This window comes from Sparus aurata, chromosome 10, assembly GCF_900880675.1.
Source record: "Sparus aurata chromosome 10, fSpaAur1.1, whole genome shotgun sequence".
Taxonomy (NCBI): domain Eukaryota; kingdom Metazoa; phylum Chordata; class Actinopteri; order Spariformes; family Sparidae; genus Sparus; species Sparus aurata.
In genome coordinates, this window is record NC_044196.1 from 34,619,565 (window position 1) to 34,638,935 (window position 19,371).

A 19,371-nucleotide genomic window follows, 5' to 3' on the forward strand; every position below is an offset into this window, starting at 1 on the left:
ATTCTAGCGCTGACTGAAAATAAAGAAAAGAAGGAAACCTGAATGCACACAGAAACTTTCCTCCATCTTTGTTCTCGCCGCATTTTTGTGAAACACGGGTAAGACTGAGAGACACTAATAGAGAGGTAGCAAGCACAGGGTTGCATGGTGTATGTCAAAACTGAATAATGAGCGATTGTGAAGGCCGGGACTGCCTGGGAAGCTAAATGACAAATATTTGATCATATAATCTCCCGACTGTATGCCAGCTTGAGAAGACGCGGGAGAAAGGACAGCATGATGATAAGGGTGACAGGACGACGGGAGGTAAACAAAGAGGAGGAAAGATGCTGCAGAGACAGATGAACACACGACTGAGCTAATAAACTGAGTGATGGAGTGAGTAAAGCTAAAAACAGATATGACTGAGAGATAAACTCAAGGCTGTGCGTCAAAAAAGGAGCCAGTTAATGGCAGATTAATTCTATTCTTATTATCCTCGAGCATGACTGCACACAAACTGCTAAATCCTCAGTTACACATTTTGACAAACAGAGTCTCACACGTTTCACATTTTAGGCACCAGCAAGCTCGCTGACAACACCTGATGAAATGCTCAACAACTGTGGATGTTCCAGGGGAAAAACTATTTTTCATTCCTAAAATGTGAAAAAAAAATGCTGTCTGACTTTTTTGGGAAATGTCAAGTGCGACAATATGTCGGCAGGTTTCTTGGAGAATGTGACAAATTTGCCTTTATTTGTGTGCGCTCATGCGACCCTCCCAAGGAGAACAGGGACTCGGCTCCTGATGCTCACGAGAGTCTCTGCTCGGGTGTTTGCAGTTGTGAAGAGGGGAGACGAGAGAGGCAGACGGAGGAAAAGAAACAAGAGGAGATGAGAGGACAGAGTGATATCACCGCCTGGAACTGTCGCAGGTAACCAAGCGTGTGACAGAGTCGTTTGGTGAGCACACACACGTGCTTTTAAAGGTCGCATTCTCATTTTAAGGTTCATAATTTTATAATTGTCTGCTAGGAAATGTTCACATAGTGTAAATACACTTTAACATACAGATGATTCTTTGCTGATTGCTGCAGCACTTCTATTTAATCTGAACTTTCTGTTTCGATGCCTGTCTCTTTAAGGCCCCCCTCCTGAAAAGTCCAGTCTGCTCTGATTGGTCAGCTTTCACAGGCCTGGGCAAGCTCCGCCCACGATGTTCTGCATCATCTCTGCCATGAGGGTACTGACTGTATAGTTATGACATCACAATGTTACGGGAGTCCTGACAGCTCATTTGAAGGAACAGTTTCTGAATATAAGCTCTGTGCTTTCAAAGTTTTAGCTTTCACAATATTTATTCAGCACTTCAGCTTTGAAAATCTCATTTTCTACAATTTGGGACCTTTAAATGAGTACTTTGTGGTTTAAATGACTGCATTTACCTTAGCAGATGGAGGTGTTTCACTAATCTTAAGTGGTTCTGAATTGCCTTTAGAAGAAAACCTGAATAAAAACGATCAGACATTCATCTGAGGAGAGGAAGACGTGGAATGTGTTCCTGCGTACCGTAGATCTGAAGGGCTCGGGGAATCCTCCGTGTGGAATCCCGATGTATCCCTGCAGGAACTCGACCACAGACAGCGGGAAGGACAACTCATCTGCCCTCTCCTCCACTTCTGCCCTGGTCAGGCTGTTCTGCACCATGAACTGAGCCAGGTCACCCACGATCTTGGAGGACGGAGTCACCTGAGAGAGAGAGAGAGCGACACAGGTGTGAGTACAAAACTTATGCGTGACTGCTTAAATCCCTTCTTCTGTTTAGGAAGAGGAGAATGAGGAAAAGAGCTAATATATCTGAGGTATTCATATTTCACCACAGACTGAGCTCGATATATGAGAGTGCAGCTTCTGCACGCAGATGATATCTCAGTTTGCTTATGAAGAGGAGAGGTGCTATTATTTCTCTGTGGAGCGTGACCGCTGGCATTTTAATCTGAAAAACATCAGAAAACCTCGTGCAGAGAATCCATTCAGGATAATATTACACTTTCATGATGTAATCTTGCTTTTAGGTTTAGCCCAAACGGTAAAAGTCACAGCATCGTTCTTTCAGCTGCAGTATTTCTCTCTGTGAAGCCGAGCTCTGTGGCTTCCTGTCAGGTAGGAATACACATCCACAGTGATTCCACCAAAAGAGAAAAGTGGTGACAGACTCTTTGTTTTAATGAAGATGCTGTCTATGAAGATTAAGCACTGAGTGACCCGGAGAGAAGAGAGGACCGGGAGAGCCGGATGAGAAATGAAAAGATGTTTACATCTATAAAATCTCTTTAATCATTTGATTTGGCAGCCGTGAAGTAAAGCGCACAGGTCCTCTCTGTGAAAACACACTGAACCTGGAGAAGAAGAGAGAAGAAGACGGAGCGAGGAAAACATTCATTAAAATCACATGTATTCATTCTTTCATTATTTATAATGGCATATCATTATGGTAATAGCCGTCACTATTAGCATAATGGTGATAAGTGGAGTGTTTTTTTTTTGACTGCAAACAGGACAGCGATGCAAATACCAACTGAACTCATTACTGTTCTTTAGTAATGAATGGAGACGCAGATTTAAGGATGCATGTTCACTTCCATTATTTTTGGGCCATTAAGAAGAGAAAGAGGTCGATAACTGAAAACCTCCTTCGCCAAATTGTTGAGATTTTACTATAAAATGAGAGAGAAGGTCAAAGGGGAGCTGGAGGGAACAGACAGCAGAACATCTAGCCTCACAGTTTGGTGCAGAGGTCCATTCTCCTGACTTTAACACAGTTTAAAGGAGCTATGAAGTTCAGCAGGAACAGCTGAAGAACTGGTGAGGACACAGACTGGACCCGGGCACAACATGATGCCTATTTTGGTGGCAATTAGTGCTCTTTGCTGATATCAGATGACAGAGGGAGAAGAAAGTGACTGGGTGAACAATTCGGGATCAAATTGACATTCCCCAAAGAATTCCTCAACAGAGAACATGACACCTATTTCTACGATGTGATGCCAAATTATCCCGAGTCAGACGTGAGGCGCACACACATGTGCTCGTACACAAACGCTGCTCGGGGAGCACCGCGGCTCTCCTGGGGGTTGAGCGCCTGCGAGGCTAGCTGAGCGCCGGAGATCCCGTTAGTCTTTGAACAAGCACCGTGAAATGTGTGTGTGTGTGATTGTGTGTGTTTGTGTGTTTGTGTAAGTGCCTTTGGTCTCCTGAGACGACAGAACTACCAGCTTCCTCATTTTAACCTGTTGTAGATAGGAAATGCCATCAGCACCGACACATCAGTGTAAATGGGTATAATGCTACACTTTAAGATAAACTGTGTACGAATGCATCTTCTATATTTAGGATGTGATTGCCGGTGAAGCATGCCGCACCTACTCTGAGCATAAGAGCACTGCAGCATTTAAGTATTGCACTCAGTAGCTCCCAACTTGAATCACAACTCTTAACCAAATGCACAGATCTGATTGGCCGAGAAGCGTCACTCGAGATGATTTACTATTCATGTACTCGCTCTGTGAGATTGTTGGACCACGAGTGCCATAATGGTTCGGAACGGTGTGTGAAATACAAACGCTCTGTCAAAGTGAAATAAATGTGAATAATAATGAGATATAAGATGTTTCACTCCTCAGCAACTTCCATCATCATCCCTGTAGAAAACAATGCTTCCACTTCTGAATATTATCAATTAAGACTTTAAAACCAGAACTGTGGATGCAGTCTGATGTGGTTTATGATCTGCTGCTCTCTAGTGTTTCTCATTTCCCGGCACGTCCGTGATGATGCACGGGACAAAAAATAGGAAAGCAAAGTCGTCCACCGGCAATGAAAGGAGTGTTTCTGCCTATTTTTACCTGTTGTGTTGTTTGTGCATGCTATAGAAGTGTGGAGCTCCAAAAACGTATGCCCCATAACAGTGATGTGCACAAGGGGGGGAGCAGGGGGGGGCAGTCGTCCCCCTCGTGGCCTAATTGTAGAAAAACGCGCGCTAAAGTGCCCTCCTGGGAACCAAAACTTGTGCTAAAGTGTCCTCCTGGGAACCAAAACGTGTGCTAAAGTGCCCTCTTGGGAGCCAAAAAAGCGTGCCAAAGTGCCCTCTTGGTTGGCAAAACACACTAAACTGCCCCCTTGGCTGGTAAAAACATGATAAAGTGCCCTCTAGGGAGCCAAACACGTGCTAAAGTGCCCTCTAGGGAGCCAAACACGTGCTAAAGTGCCTTCTTGGGAGCCAAAACACGTGCTAAAGTGCCCTCTAGGGAGCCAAACACGTGCTAAAGTGCCTTCTTGGGAGCCAAAACACGTGCTAAAGTGCCCTCTTGGGAGCCAAAATGCACGCTAAAGTGCCCTTCTTTTTGCCCCTGCCCTTCAAAAAGTCTGTGCACGCCACTGCCCCATAATGCACCTTGATTACGCCTTTTATAAGAACCACCCTCCCTGAAAATGCCCACATCGTGTTCACACTCCCTGCTCAGGCCTTCTGTTATAAATCTGTAGTCAATCCAATAAACTTCTACTTTACTGCACCAGAATAATTCAGTCAGCGGGCTGATTTGCAGAAAATCCTTGTCTTGTAATGTTAACTCAATTAAAATTCATCTTTTATTCAGGCTCATGGTGAAACGGTTTAAAACAATCTTATCAAAGCACATATTAATATCAAACAACGTTTGGACTCTAAATCATATTTTCCATCTCGTTCACTCAGCAGCCAAACATCTGACGGGTCAGAGTGAAGAACTGCTATTATTCCTCTCGTTATTAAAGTTTTGGACAATATTGTGGAGGGAAGAGTTTAAAGCATAAAGTGGAGTGAGTCACATTTTCTTTTCGTGCTGTATCATGATGATTAAACGATGGTAATTTACAATGTGCAGAAGAGCGAGAATAGAAATGGTTGTTTAATTTTGATGTGTTAGCTGGCGAGTATTACTCATCACTTAGTAAACGACATTACAAGACCATGAAAGTCTGAAGATCTGACTGAAAGTAATCCAACCTGAACTGTCAGCCCCACCATGTCGTCTATGGAGACAAAGAATTGGACTTTCAGTCGTGGAACTCCATTTGGACTCTTGTTAAACAGATGAGGGCCGTATATTCTGCTTGTTGTGGCACAAGTTCTTAGAGAAATGTGTCACTGTGACGAGCTATGTCTTTAAAAGCAGCCCGGGATGCCTGTTAACGTCCCCAAACACTTGGGAAATTTTCAAAAGGAGCCTTGCAAGCGAATCATGTCCTTCCCAGCAAGATACAAGGACAGTTTCCTTCCTGCTGATTGAAACAAGCACGCACTTCCCTTCAGCACTTCCCTGCTGCAACACCTAAAGCTCACTGTGATTGGGTGAGTGAATAGAGGCGATAATGATACATTGCTTTAAGAGAACGACTGTTTACAGAAAAGCTTAAGAGATTCGAATGTGCAGTAGAAATCCCCGGAGAGGCCATTAACTTGGTATGTCTGGGCAACAAAAGCTCGCTGCTCAGTTTCTGCAAATCTATAGAAAACACAAGAAAGAAGCATGGCAGTGCATTTCTCATGCACCTTCAGCCCGTCTCCTTTGTCTTCTTTGTCATTGTTTCCTCTGTCTTTTGGTCCCCACAGTCCATTTTTCTCAAAGCAAAGTGAAGAATTCTCCTTATTAACCGTCTTGATGAACCGTCCTCCTCACTCCATCCCTCTCCAGCTCACTTCTTCTGCTCCAATCTTCCATCGTCACACTGAAAGCCAGAAGTCTTTACTCTCTCCTCATGAATCACCTTCTTCCTGTGCTCATCCCTCTTTCCCTCTATCCCGCTGCCAAATATCTATTTTTTTTCTTGACTCACAGTAACATCAAGAGTGTTGCTCTCATTATCAATCCCAGCTGATGAATCTCCCACCTTCGGCTCTCCCTCGGCACCTCACACATACTCAGGAATGGGAAATCTAATTTCAAACCGTGCGTTTGCTGCATATGATGTGTGAGCTTTTCTATATATTTAGACGAGGAGTGAGGTAAATCACATCCTGGCTGGCAAGGGTTAGAAAAATTGGATTTCCTCTGTTCCTGTGTGAAGCTCAGATTCTCACACTCACCACCGCTGATCCCTGTTGGTCTGATGAGACGATGTTTATATGTCAGGAGTTCACAGCTCTGTCTGTACAACCCAGAACTCACCGTTAATGATACAACTTCACTCTGAAGGGGAACTTTAGCTTTTTAAATGTTCCAGGATGTTTTGTCTCTGCAACAGCAACACTGTTTAAATGTTTATTGAACTAAAAACAAAAAGTTTAATTTAGTTTAGCCTCTGATGTCCTCAGCTGCAACTCTCTGATTTCGGGAGTTACTTGATGGACAGATAGGTTTACTTGTTACCACTAACTGCTGCTAGCTGTAGCTGATGCTAGCTTGTTAGCTCATCCGTCCCTATATTGTCAGGGAAACCTGGAATTTGCATGTATAATTTGTATCCTACATAGTATTGCTTTAATTGGTTCCTCACTTTAATGTTACAGCTGGAGCTCAATCTGTAGTAAACCATCAATTTATCAGTTCCAGCAACTAAAGGTACCAAATAAATGCAGCAGATAAAAACTAAATATTTGCCTCCAACGTAGAGGAGTTTGTGTTCTGATCATTTGAATGTAACATTAAACACCAAGTACAGCAGAGGCTGATGGGAATGTCATTGGTTTAGCAGATATTTGATCAAAACACCCAAATATCTGACAACCTGAGGATCTGACCCCGCGGTGGTGCTGGAGGAGTCAACATGTTTGTGCCAGCCGACCCTGCAGAGATTTATAAATTGGTGTTTCCCACACATATAGTTCCTCCACTGGTCAGCTCGGATATCAAGTGGAGTCTCACTGCAGTCCTTCCAGTCGTTGTTGAAATCGTCTCTGATCATATATACTGAACATGACAATTCTGTAGAAAATCCAAACCATTTTTCAAAATCTGAATAACATTAAACTCCCCTGGTGTCATCATCTATTCCACAAATGCATTTCATCTGAAATGAATGCACATATCATCTTTGAAGAATCCCGCTTCCACGAGACTTCAAGCAGCCAAGCTAATTAGCCGAATTCCTCATTTCAACTCTTTGCTTTACTAATACGATGTGACATAATTCACCTCGTCTTTCTGTAGTCAGTAATGTTGCTTATCCCCCTCAGCATGTGGCAGCACTCTGATCTCTCGACATCTCTCTCACCATCACTTAAACTCATCTGTAACCTCGTGCAGCCTCATATCATCACACCTGACACACAAAGACCTGCTCCAGCCTCCGGCTCTGCACTCTGACCGCCTCCTTCCACTCGTACCACCATCTCCTCTCACAGTACGGCCCTCGCTAACTGCTCCTGCCTGACTCCACGTGCCTGGCGACACAAAGCTGCAACTGTGGAGTCCATGTGTGTGTCTGTGTGTCTGTGTGTTAAAGCGTGGCGTCGATTATGTGTGTGTCTGTGTGCGTCTTTGGCTGAAATTTGTTTTGAAATGCAACTCTATCCAAACCTGAACTCCCCTAATGGACAAAAGGATTATATCATCCAGAGCAGTGTGTGTGTGTGTGTGTGTGTGTGTGTGTGTGTGTGTGTGTGTGTGAGAGAAAGGAAAAGGCACACACACACACTCTATAATGCGAGCCAGCAGAGCCAGGAGCAGAGTGAAGAATGGTACCTGTCAGGAGAGGGGGAGACAGGAGAGAGGAGTGATAACGAGAGGCTCAGCGAGGGAGGGGCGGGGGGACGGAGAAGCGATTGAAAGATTAGGGATACATGAAAGAAGTTTAATCGAAAAGAGGGAACGGTGCAGATGAGAGGAACTGAAAGCGGAAAGACGGAAGCGAGCGACAGGAAGAGTGCGGGCGAGAAAGAAAGGGATGGACAAATGAACCGAGGGGAGGAGAGACGGAGGCAAACAGACAAGAGCAATAGACATCTGCAGCCCCACGGGCGATACAAGGAGGTGCTCCACCTCCGAGTGAGAGACACCGACTGTGTGAGTGTTTTAGGACGGTGGAGGTGAGCGAGTACGTGCCTGTAATCGTAAAAGGAAAGTGACAAGAGTTAAGTTGGGCAGAAAGGAAAGACACAAATGCAAACACACACACACAGACAGATGCACATATTGACAAGCTCATGTTGCGGCAGATGCCGAGCGAGCACACGAGGAGGAGAGAAAGGAAAGGAGCGCTTCATTTCCAGCCGTATGCAAATCAATGACAGTTTCTGCACTTATAACGAAACTGCCTCCAAAAGATTGGATTCTTTTATTGTGAGGAAACAAACGGAGCTGAAACCAATTAGTCGATCAACTGAAAATGAAATGGCAACAATTCTGATATCGATTCGACATTCAAGCGGTCACTTTAAAGCCGAAAAATCTCCGTCGACTGCCTCTTAAATATGGATATCTCCCACTTCATTTGGTCTTCTATGACACTGAATTCAATATCTTTAGATTTTTCTTTTTTTGGACAGTTGAACCAGACAAAACAAGACGTTTAAAGGCATATTGCAGCTGGTTTGGGAATAATAATTTACTTTCTTTTCCGAGAGTTAAACGAGAAGATCGATACCACGCAGAGAGGGAGCACCAGCAATCTCCTCCAACTCCAAGTGCCTTTCACCCAAATGTCGAACTATTCCTTTAAAGATATCATCGCAGGCTTTAAGAATGTGCGATGGACCTTTTCCACGATTTGTTGACATTTTACAAACCTTAAGATTACGAGGAAAACACTGATAATGAAAATAATGGTTTCATGCAGCAGCAGGGATATACTTTCTTGCTCTTGTGGCGTCTATTCGCTAAACGTTTCACACATTTACTGTATGCTTCCAATAATGAGACATTACATTATGAAAACAGTGCCTGTAGGCATCAGTTCATGTGTGCTTTAGTCAATTCTTTCTGTGGCTTCAGCAAATCAAGCCCCCAAGCAGAAATACTAAGTAGCTTAAGTAGCATCGCTGCTATATCTGGGTTTGTATCAGCGTGAGGCAGGTGTGCAGTGCAGATATGCTACAGAACATTTGTATAAAGTAGTAAAACATCTCAGCACTCAGCTGCAGAAGTCGTTCGGGCTCGGTTTCCTTCATCAGACAGACTTTTCAATGTTCTTTCAACGTCTCTAATTTAGCATTCCCTTCTCCCACGAACAGCGCAGCATTTCACAACACTCATCTATTTCAAATAGAGATCACTGATGGGGAAAAACAACACAAGCCCAGTGTAATGCAATACAATATTTAAGAAGCACAGAAGTCAGAGAATATTCAATTATAAAAATCAGAAAATCTAGTTAGATTAAGCTAGCCGGTGCAGATGTGACCCGTGGTCACTTTGAAGAGTCGATTCAGTTTATAAAGTTTTGAAATACGTGCAGAATTAAAGGGCGACTCCACACGTTTTACACATCAGTGTGTTTACAGGTCTGCTGCATATCTGGAAAAAATGTGTACAAAGTTTTTAGTGGCTTCGGAAGAATCTGCATGTAATCTGATAATTGCATTGTGGGTAATGTAGGCACCCGGTTTTGAAAAGGAAGAAGAATGCATGGAGTAAAGAAAGTGATATCTCCTGGACTGCTGTGTTGAATTTAGATTTGTTTTCAAACAGTGAGTCCAAAAGTACAATTCTATGTCGTTGGACTGCTTTTCAAAAACCTGGAGCCTACATTACCCATAATGCAACACATCTACTGAGTTACATCTCTGGATCACTTTAATATTTTCAGTAGAACTCCCCAAGAGTTAAACAGGCCCTCTATACGCTGGACATTCAGCACAGAGTCCATAAGACCTGCATCAGTTCCATTAATTCAATTCAATGGATAGAAAATTAGTTTCCCACTTGTTAAATGTAAGATTTGTCTGATATTTTGTCCACACGGAACAAAACAACAAACAAAAAAACAAACAAACAAACAAACAAACAAACAAACTAACTAACTAACTAACTAACTAGCTACGCAATTTCCTGAACCCAATGAAAAACAGGCTCAATAGGTGCACAGAGATAAAAATCCTTGAAGTCAACGCAGTACAAATATCTACCTATGAAGTAAAACCAATGAATTCAATATTACAGCCGGTGAAAAGTACTGAGAATTAGTTCTGAATCATTATATGATGAATGAGTAATATAACAACTTTATTTCTTTATATATCTACATTGAATGGAAACTCATTCATTCACTCCCTCATCACATTAAAAGGTTTCAAGGAAATATAAACGGAAAATATACGTCTTTGTTAAATCTAAATATCCTTTTGAAAAGTGGGTTTTCAGCTCCAAAGCTGTTTTAGGAAAGAATCTGTGGCAGTAAGGTTTTTTTTTTTTATCCAGGACCAAATAGCTTTTATATGTTATACAACTACATTAATGACCATATTTCATCATCCTTAGGGTTCTTGGATGTTCGGTAAACCCATTCCAGCAAACAGAAAGCAAACGCTGAAGGTCAAGCTTCAAAAACTCATAACTGAGAATGTTTTTGAAGTTAAATGAAAACCTGACATGAAGGTCGCGCCGAGGGGATTTACAATACAATGACTGATGGTAAATGAAGAAGTGTTTGTTTGCAGACTGGACAGTTGTGATGTTTTTCCGTTCTGTAGACTCAACGATTAATTAACCCATTCAAAGTGAAACACACAGGAAGACATTGTCCTGACAGTCCTTGTATCCTCTAATATTCTGAAGCTCCTACATTAAATTCTCCTTTGTGATATACAAACGTTTAAGTGGCCTGTGCACACGGCGCTGCACCCTGACCTGTGATTTATTCAATTCCCAAACCGCCCACACTCAGATCAATCAGTGCCTCCGTCAGAGGTCCTCGTCACTAATCACATCCCCCCACGGCAGCACAACCTGACCTCAAACTTTCTCGGTGGACTAATCAAATCAGAATTATTGCCGAGTACGATTCTCCAGAGTGATGATCGTTTTATAACCCTTCATTTTTTGCTGAACAGAGCTCATTTTTAGTTGTGAATCAAGTCCATGGATTCAGGCGGATTATGTGAATTTGCAGAGATGTAATGAATACCCTCAGCCGCACGTGTGGAATTAATATTAAACGATAAAACAGTTAGGCTTTTGAGGATTTTATGAAATACATTTTGACAAGTCACCAGGTCTCCTGAGTAGCTTTTGATGTCGATTGGAATTAAATGAGAGCCAATGAGCCCGAGCTTCTCCTTCATTTTTAATCAAGCAGCTCTGTCAGTTCAGACACATCCTGTAATATAATATCTTGATTTTGAAAGTCAGGACATGGCACCCTTAAAAAGACACGTAATGAGAATTAATGAGCTTAGAAAAGTAAGCAATCATCTTAATGCTAATGGATTTTACGCTAATGCTTCGATGATGATTCGACTTTTTTTTTAAAGTCATAATTAGAGTTGTTTGTCTTTTCCATGCAGGGGAGGAGCGGCGCCTTTGATACACACAGTCCTGTAAATACCCTCATTTTTTGTCATGCATTTGGTGTAAAGTGGTCCGGAAAATGAAGTCGTCTGACAAGCACAATCCTTCACCCAGCGCTCTGAGCTCTGGAGATAAGGCTTGTGCTGAGCTGTGGATGCTTGTGTTTGTGTGGGAGAGCACAGTCGATGCATATACCTCCGTTTCTCTGCTTACTGTCAGTGCAGCGTGTCGACTTTATATCTATATCTGACTAGCACACTCCTTCTCCCTTATCGACAAGCCAACAGCGGGAGAGACGCTGCCATTGTCAAGCTAACAGGATACAACAGAGGGCATAGCAGGACCTGCAGGCGCATTAAGCCAACATTGGCTTGCGCAGTGAAGCCCACCGATTCTTAATTGAATTGATAGAGAGTATGGGGAGAGGGTAAGAGAGGTCGGAGGAGAGGAATTGATGAGGAAAACAGAGAGGGGGGAGGAAAATAAGGGAGCAGGGACCCGGGAAGGAAAATTGGAAGAAAGAGACACATATAGAATAAAAAAACACAGAAGGAGGAGGAGGCGGTGGAGTAATGGAGAATCCATGGGAGCATGTCTACGACGAGAGAGCAAAATAAGAAGGATGGCTGAGGAACGAGTGTGTGTAACACACACACACAATGAAATGAGAGAGAGAAAGGTGAGAAACAAAGCGACAGGGCGGGATGGTAACGGGAATGCAAACTAGAACAAAATAATTACACAGTGAGCGTGAACACGGCGAAAGAGGGATGAATCTATTACTAAGCCGTGATGGTAAATAATGAAGGGAGAGAAACAAAGGAATTAATGACGGATAATGAAAAACAAAAAAGGCAGGATGGAGGTGAATTTGGGCTGAGGATGAAATTGTTGACTGCAGAATTGGCAATAGAGCTCCCTCTCCATGACGACGATTAATGTGCCCTTCAGGAAATCAGCAGAATCACCAAAACTAGTTCACTGGAGTTGGCAGCCAGATTAACATACGAGTCGAGGGACACGAAGCACGAAAACTCTGCACATCGCTGCTGAATGAAATTATCCCGCTGAAATAAGAGCTGCAAATCATTTTTGAACTACCCGGTGAAAATGTGTCATGTAAGAGTAAAAAGGTGGAGTAGCAAACAGAGGAAGAGGAGGAGGAAGAGGAGGAAGAGGAGGAGGAGGAAGAGGAGGAGGAGGAGGACGAATCCAAACTTAATCTGGGATTGTTTGACTCAGCCAAGCAAAGCAAGCGGGTCAGAGAAACAATCAGTGTGAGAGATGATATCAGATACAGGCCAGGTACGTCTCTGTACTGGTCAAACTGACGACTCCTTCACACACTCTGTTTCATCTCCACGTCTCACCTTAATGAGGTCTCCCAGCAGCTTGTTGGCTTCAGTGTAGGCCTTCTTCACCTCCTTGAACTTATTCCCGAGTCCCATACTGTGAGCCTGCAAGATGAACCAGAGCGATCAAATAACAGCATCATCAGAGGAGTCATCACCTTTCTGCTCTCATGAGAACAGACTTTAATGCCTAAACAAACTAAATAAAGAGACTCTCTTTGGTTTCATGACCCAATAAACTGATCTTAATATGACTTTGTTTGAAGCTAGACAGGTGGCAGGGTCCGCCACAAATAAACAGTGTTCTGATGTCTTTATTTTTGACATATTTGTTTGTGTTTGTGTTCAAAGTTGGTGCAGATGCAAGTGACTGAAGTGAAACTGAGGAAGTGCTCTTAAATACTGTAAATATTGAAATTCTGAGTTTGAATTTCTCCAAAACTACAGAGTGCCCCTTTAATATAAAAAGATGCACAGCCGCTGTCACTTTTTTAAACTGTGGACTCACAGTTGTGCATAATGTTCCACACCAGCATTAACAAGCAGAATAAGTTGTTCGACTGCACTCAGCTTCACTTCACTCACATCTGCAGTAACTTTGAACACACAGACACAAACAAATACGTCAAATCCTGGAAATGAAACTGTGAGAAGCAGCAGAACACGGGTCTGTTTTCCTCCAGAATATTGTGTTGTTTAAACTCACACTGTACACAAACAGCCATAAATTAAACTGTCGATTAGAGTAGAAGAAGTGCACCAACACTGTTGAGGTGGAACAACAGTGAATACAAATGCAACGTCACACTCCCTCTTACACTGCATTCTCAAGAAAGTTGTGAAATGCATTTTAAACTGCTTAAATTGATTACTGACTACAAAACACAATAAAAATCAAGCTGAACGTCTCTGTGTACCTGGAAGTGAAGGTTGGTGTACTGCCCTCCGGGGATCTCGTTCTCATAGACGTCGGCGTTGCCAGATTTCATGGTGGCAGTGCAGTCGAACGGCGCGTACAGGCCTCGGGCTACCTCCCAATATTCACTGTAATCAAACACCTTCTCCAGGGCGATGCCTGCAACGCAGCAGAGGAGATCAATGTGCACACTTTCTCTGAACAAGAGTCATCAGAACTGACGTGGAGTCGTTTGAAGCAGAGCTTGCTAAAAGTCTTCAGACAACAATGAAGTAAAAGTGTTGTTAGAATGTAAATCCAAGACGTGGAACATGGCAACATAACATCCCTTATAATTAAATTAACTTATTAATGAGTTGATAGAGGTTTAGTATGATTATATGCTGTATTTACAAAGATTATTGTGCATACAGAAATGACTATTTGCCGAATCAGCTTCAAAGCATCGATCATTTCTCTCTTGAGGAGAATGGAAGCTGAGAACAGCCACGCTTTTTTATTAATCCTGCCATTTCCCGATTAAGTTATTTCATTATCTTGAGAAAACAACGATCAATCAGACTGTATATGTTTTGTACACATACTCTGTTATACCATTCAACATGTGTTGCAAAGAGGAACTTAAAGTCTCCCATGTGCTGGAATTCTGTTGTTCCAGGAAGCGGACACGGACGCTTACGTAGCAACCTGGCTGGAAAACTGTGGCAGCACTGTGTTGATGACGGGGTGTGAATCATGTCACAGTTTTGATAATGTTATGAGTCATTTCATTTTTACCATACAGTTCCATTCTATGCTGCTTTTTATGCGTGACATTACCGTGCTTCCTATTCTCAAACTGAGGCTCAACCAAAATGTCAGCAGAGACATTTCTGCTGCCAGGAACTCACTTCCTGACAGCTCCTAAAATCTGCTGGAGGCCAGAAAATCCTGAAGAAGTCTGAACAGCAGTGTTGATAAAGTTTCTACTAGTGTGCAAGTGCGCTTGAAAATCCACTCCCATTGCATCTCGCCTGCGTCACATCAGAGCCGCTCATTAAATCCCTGTGATATTTTGTGCTCCCTGGAGAAACACATCTGTTGCTCACGCTCACGACATCCTGCTGCAGCCGGTTAAGGTGTGCTAAAGCTCATTTACCTTGAAAAGGAAAAAGCTGCTTTAATGCCATGACAGAAATGGCAGCACAGATATTTTGGCTAATGATGACACGAGTGAGCTTTTTTAATGAGACAAACTTAGCTCGGTACATCGACAACAACCGAGCGACAAGCTTGGATTTTTAGGCCTCAAAGCGAGTGTGCACTCAGCAAAGTGTTTGTGTGCTTCCACTGTGATCTTGGCGAGCGAAATGGAGCTACTGTGAAATTAATGTGAAATTAATGTGCATGTGGTTGCTCCTCAAATTCAGCTGCCTGCCAAGCCAGTCAGTAATTAGGTCCATTTCCTTCTCTGTTTGAGAACACCATTTTTGTATCTTTAATTTATGCTTCCATTGTGAAATTACAGCCTCAGTTTACAGTGTGAAGTGACTGCGTGTTGACATCAGCCTCTGTTGATTCAGATGTCAGCTTAGGTCACATCTTCGATACCAGGTAAAGAACTCGTACTCTACCTCGTGTACTCGTGGCTGCGAGGTCCAAAACAGATTTTTGCAGTTTTCTCACCAAGTAAGCAGCAGTAATTGTGAGTTCTCCACAAGATTACAACTCAGAGAGCTCTGCGGTATACAAAACTGTGGTCACATCACACTGTGGCTGTAAAAATACTCTGATGTCTGATTCCTTTGTGATTGTTGAATTTAAAAGAGGACAAACTGCAGCTGTCTGACAGTGACGACACCAAATCTATTTAACACTACTGCTGCAGTGCTGGAAACACTGTCCACTCGGTAATAAGGAAAACACATCGTAATACAACTTATCTCTGTGTTTCAGGGTGGATTTTAAGTTAAATTGCAACACAATGTTAAATCAGTGGTCACAAAGACTTCTGTCTCGTGACCTCTTAAAAATCAACAGAGTCCAGGTGGTGCCCTTTATATATCTGAGATATGTTTGTCTGTCTGGTTCACAGTTTTACTAGTAATTACTAAGTCCTTTCACCTTTAAACACAACAGATAGTTTTGTTTAAATACACGTTCAATATCCCACAAAGTAAAAGTGTCTAGTATTCCACAAATAAAAACAAAGATAGGAAAAATTAATATAAATTTGTGAAGCTCAAGTTTTTTCTCGTCTCACACCCCTCAGAAGACTAAACTTCTGTTCTGTATAAGTAGTTAAAACGAGCTTCACCATGAGCTGCTCCCACACTTATATGTTGGTTTTAGGGGCCGTCCACACGGGTGAAAACGACCTTTTTTTTCTCCGTCTTCCTCGTCATCGTTTTAAGAATATTTGCGTCCACACGTCTTCACTGAAAACGACTGAAAACGACCGAAAACGCTGTAGTTCATATTCCAGGCCAATAGGTGGCGCGTGAAATTCACCAAAAACGGAGAAGAAGACACGGAGCATGCGCATCAAGCTTGCGTGCTGTAAACAAACAGACAGTAGACAGAGAATCCGAACACAACAAGAAGAAGATTAAAATGGCTAGTGCAAGGAAACCAGAATCGTTTGTGTGGACCGGTAATGAGGTCAAACTGCTGCTACGGCTCACACTCAACTACAAGGCGAGTAAGTTGCAAGAAAGGCTCAATATCTTCTGCAGCACGAACACGAACATGCAGGCCGCCATTGTTGTTGTTGTTATGGGACGTCGCGGGGTGGGGCGATGGCGTCATCGTTTTGGAAAGTATGCGGATTCGCCGTCCACATGAAAACGGGAGGGCTGCGTTTTCGGATTCCTCCACCCTGAGACCCGTTTTCAAAAAAGTGCGTTTTCAGGCACTGCGTTTTCAGGATCCGTATGGACGGTCGGCCAAAACGATGCAATACATGTGCGTTTTCGCAAAACGGCGTTGTCGTCTGGACGGGGCCTTAATCTAATCATGTCATTTAACCTGCTTCTATGACAACAGGTGTGTACTTTCAGTTAAACAGGACCTTTGTATCAGTGAACGATGGCAGTATGTGTAACTGAAACATGTTAAATCTCTGAACTCTGCCTGCAGCAGAGCTCCTGGTTCTGGTTGTTGCAGGTTTGCCACCTTTGGAGCAAACGGGAAAACTACAGCGTTTTACTACACGCACCAATTAATCTCTGTTGCCTTTAAAAGTCTGTGGACGCTGACAGAAAGCAACAGAAGTGATTGTTGGTTTAGAAACGAGTCTGACCAGGCTTCACTGAACCCCTTCAAGTGACATTTTGAATGCAGGAATGTATTAAGATTGTTGTATTGGCACTTTTACAGGATCTGAGTGCTTCCTACTACCTCACATCATTATCAACCAACACGGGTTTCAGAGCGAGGTTTTAAAACCTCTTGTTGTGGAGCCAGCTGTGCCGCAGCATCTGCCAGAGAGAAACTTCTTCACCCGAGCCTACAGTTTCCTGAGGAGAAGTCTAATTAGCCAAACACAGCACCTGTGTGAGCTGGACAATCCTATGAAGGAGGATCCGCTTTTAGTTGAAACTAAAAGCGGATCTGGCGACGAGAGCAGCAGGAACATCTTCCTCGTTATGATGACCTAACTCCCCTTCTGGGATTAAGAGGTTTATTTTACACTGGAAGCTATAAATGTGGAGGGAACAGCTCCAGATGTGGGTCAGCTATACAACACTGCTGGTAACACTCCCCAAAATAATCAATCACTGCACTGCACCACCATGTGGACGTGTACCGCAGACAGGCAGACACACACGGCACATGCACGTACATGCATCCGTCTTTTAAATGGCTGCTTGGCAGAGACAGAGTGCCGTCAACACGCAGCTCATTAGCAGCACAAACGCACACATTCAGCAGACAAACAGACGGAGTCGCGCACACATATTTGTACATGCATGCATTGTCTTCGCCAACAAAAACATACAGATGTGGAAAGAAAGCCACACACGCAGACACACACACACACACAGTTTGAGGTTGATGAGATGATGAGAGCTAACAAAGACGAATAGATGAGGAGGGATGAGACCGGGAAGATCCGGGGAGAAAAGAGGGGAGGACTGACTGCAGGCGGAGGAGACAACCGAACAAGAAGCTGAATGTGGACTGTTCAACATTTAGTATCAACGTCTGTCCTGAGTCCAAAGATCCCAGAAATGTTTTTGTCCCATAAGTGAACAAACGAGCTGTTCTCAGAGGAAAATAAGCTCCTCAGAACACCGTTTAGACACTGAAGCTAGAAAGGTGGCAGGGTCCGCCACATATAAACAAAATAAAACTATGAAAAACGTATAAGCAAGCCCAGGTAGTTAAAACGTGTTGTGGTCAGTGTTTAACACAGTTAATACAGCTTCTCTTCACTCAGTAACTCATAGAAACGAGCGACTTTCTAAGTGACCTTCAGTGTATTCTACATTCTGCTTCCATACATTTGATTTAAATGGAGTGTTTGAACAGCTTCTAAATGTTAGCAGGCAAGACACGCTTTAGACATGGAAGATGATCGGACATGTTATTGCATTTAATGCCGAATTTACAAGAAGGCTCTACTTATTTAGAGTTTGCTGTAGCCAATTCGCAAAGTGTGTTAAGTTTCTCCTCACGTACCAACTCTTAAAATCACATGAGTTGTTAAGGGAGTCTGGGGATACTGAGGTTACCTGCTGACTCCGGCCGGTTCAGAGAGCCCAAACATGTCATTTAAGTTCTGCCGGACAGCGTTTCATCCATTCTGCCTGTTGTTGTGTCGCTGCTTTGTGTAGTGTGTTCGCAGTCTTCAGTACGTTTACTGACTGCATTGTTTGCAGCGGCCGATAATGAACCACTTTAATCTGTGTCATCATTCAACTGCACGAGTGTTTTTGAATATGTACGGTATTTCAAATGTATGTGTGTGCACGCCGTGGCTGACTAAATAAATAATCTGAAGCCTTTAAGACAAATTAATTAACCAGCGGAGTGCAAAGAAGCGTTCGCCAGTTCTTCAGGACAAAGAGATACCGTGGGAGATGCTGAGGGAGGGGAAAGCAAAGAGCACACAGAGAAGGAGTGAAACAGGCATGTAAAGTGCTGTTAATTGCTTTGTTGAGTGAGAGGGAGGGAGAAGGAGGAGGACAACGGAGAGACAATGTTAAAGAAGCGGTGGGAAGAGGCCTGAGAGGCGAGGGAGGGAGGGAGGGAGGGAGATAAAGAGGCAGCGCACACTGCAAAGCACTGATTACTGCTTTGTAACGGAGATGGGAGAAAGAGGGGAGGCAGTGAAGAAAAAGGCAGCAAACAGACTGAGGTCAGGAAGGCAGGGAAGTATCCAAGGCAGTGCTCCACTTGATTAAAAAAGTACCGAGATAGGCAAACGCAGATGGAAACGAGAGGAGGGAGACATGAAGAGAGGCAGAGATGAAAAAGAACTGACGAGCACGAGGTGACAGGTATGAAAAAAGGTGGTGGGGAGAAGTTTGTCTGCATGTGCATGAATAATGCATGTACCTGGGTCAAGTCAGGATAGAGTACGAGTATGCACGTGTGTGTGTGTGTGTGTGTGTGTGTGAGTGTGTGTGTGTGTGTGTGTGTGTGTGTGTGTG

The 19,371-nt window shown here is 43.3% G+C and overlaps 1 protein-coding gene across 2 annotated transcripts in view; it reads right to left on the reverse strand.

Moving 5' to 3' along the window:
- The window catches only part of pcxb (pyruvate carboxylase b), a 310,653-nt gene that overhangs the window by 19,608 nt on the left and 271,674 nt on the right, over positions 1-19,371 (reverse strand). For both annotated transcript variants that reach the window (XM_030431366.1, XM_030431367.1), the window contains exons 20-22: positions 13,737-13,894; positions 12,838-12,924; positions 1,551-1,730 (exon numbers count right to left, since the gene is read on the reverse strand). In XM_030431366.1, the coding sequence (XP_030287226.1) occupies positions 1,551-1,730; positions 12,838-12,924; positions 13,737-13,894 (425 nt within the window). The remainder of the gene's footprint in view (positions 1-1,550; positions 1,731-12,837; positions 12,925-13,736; positions 13,895-19,371) is intronic.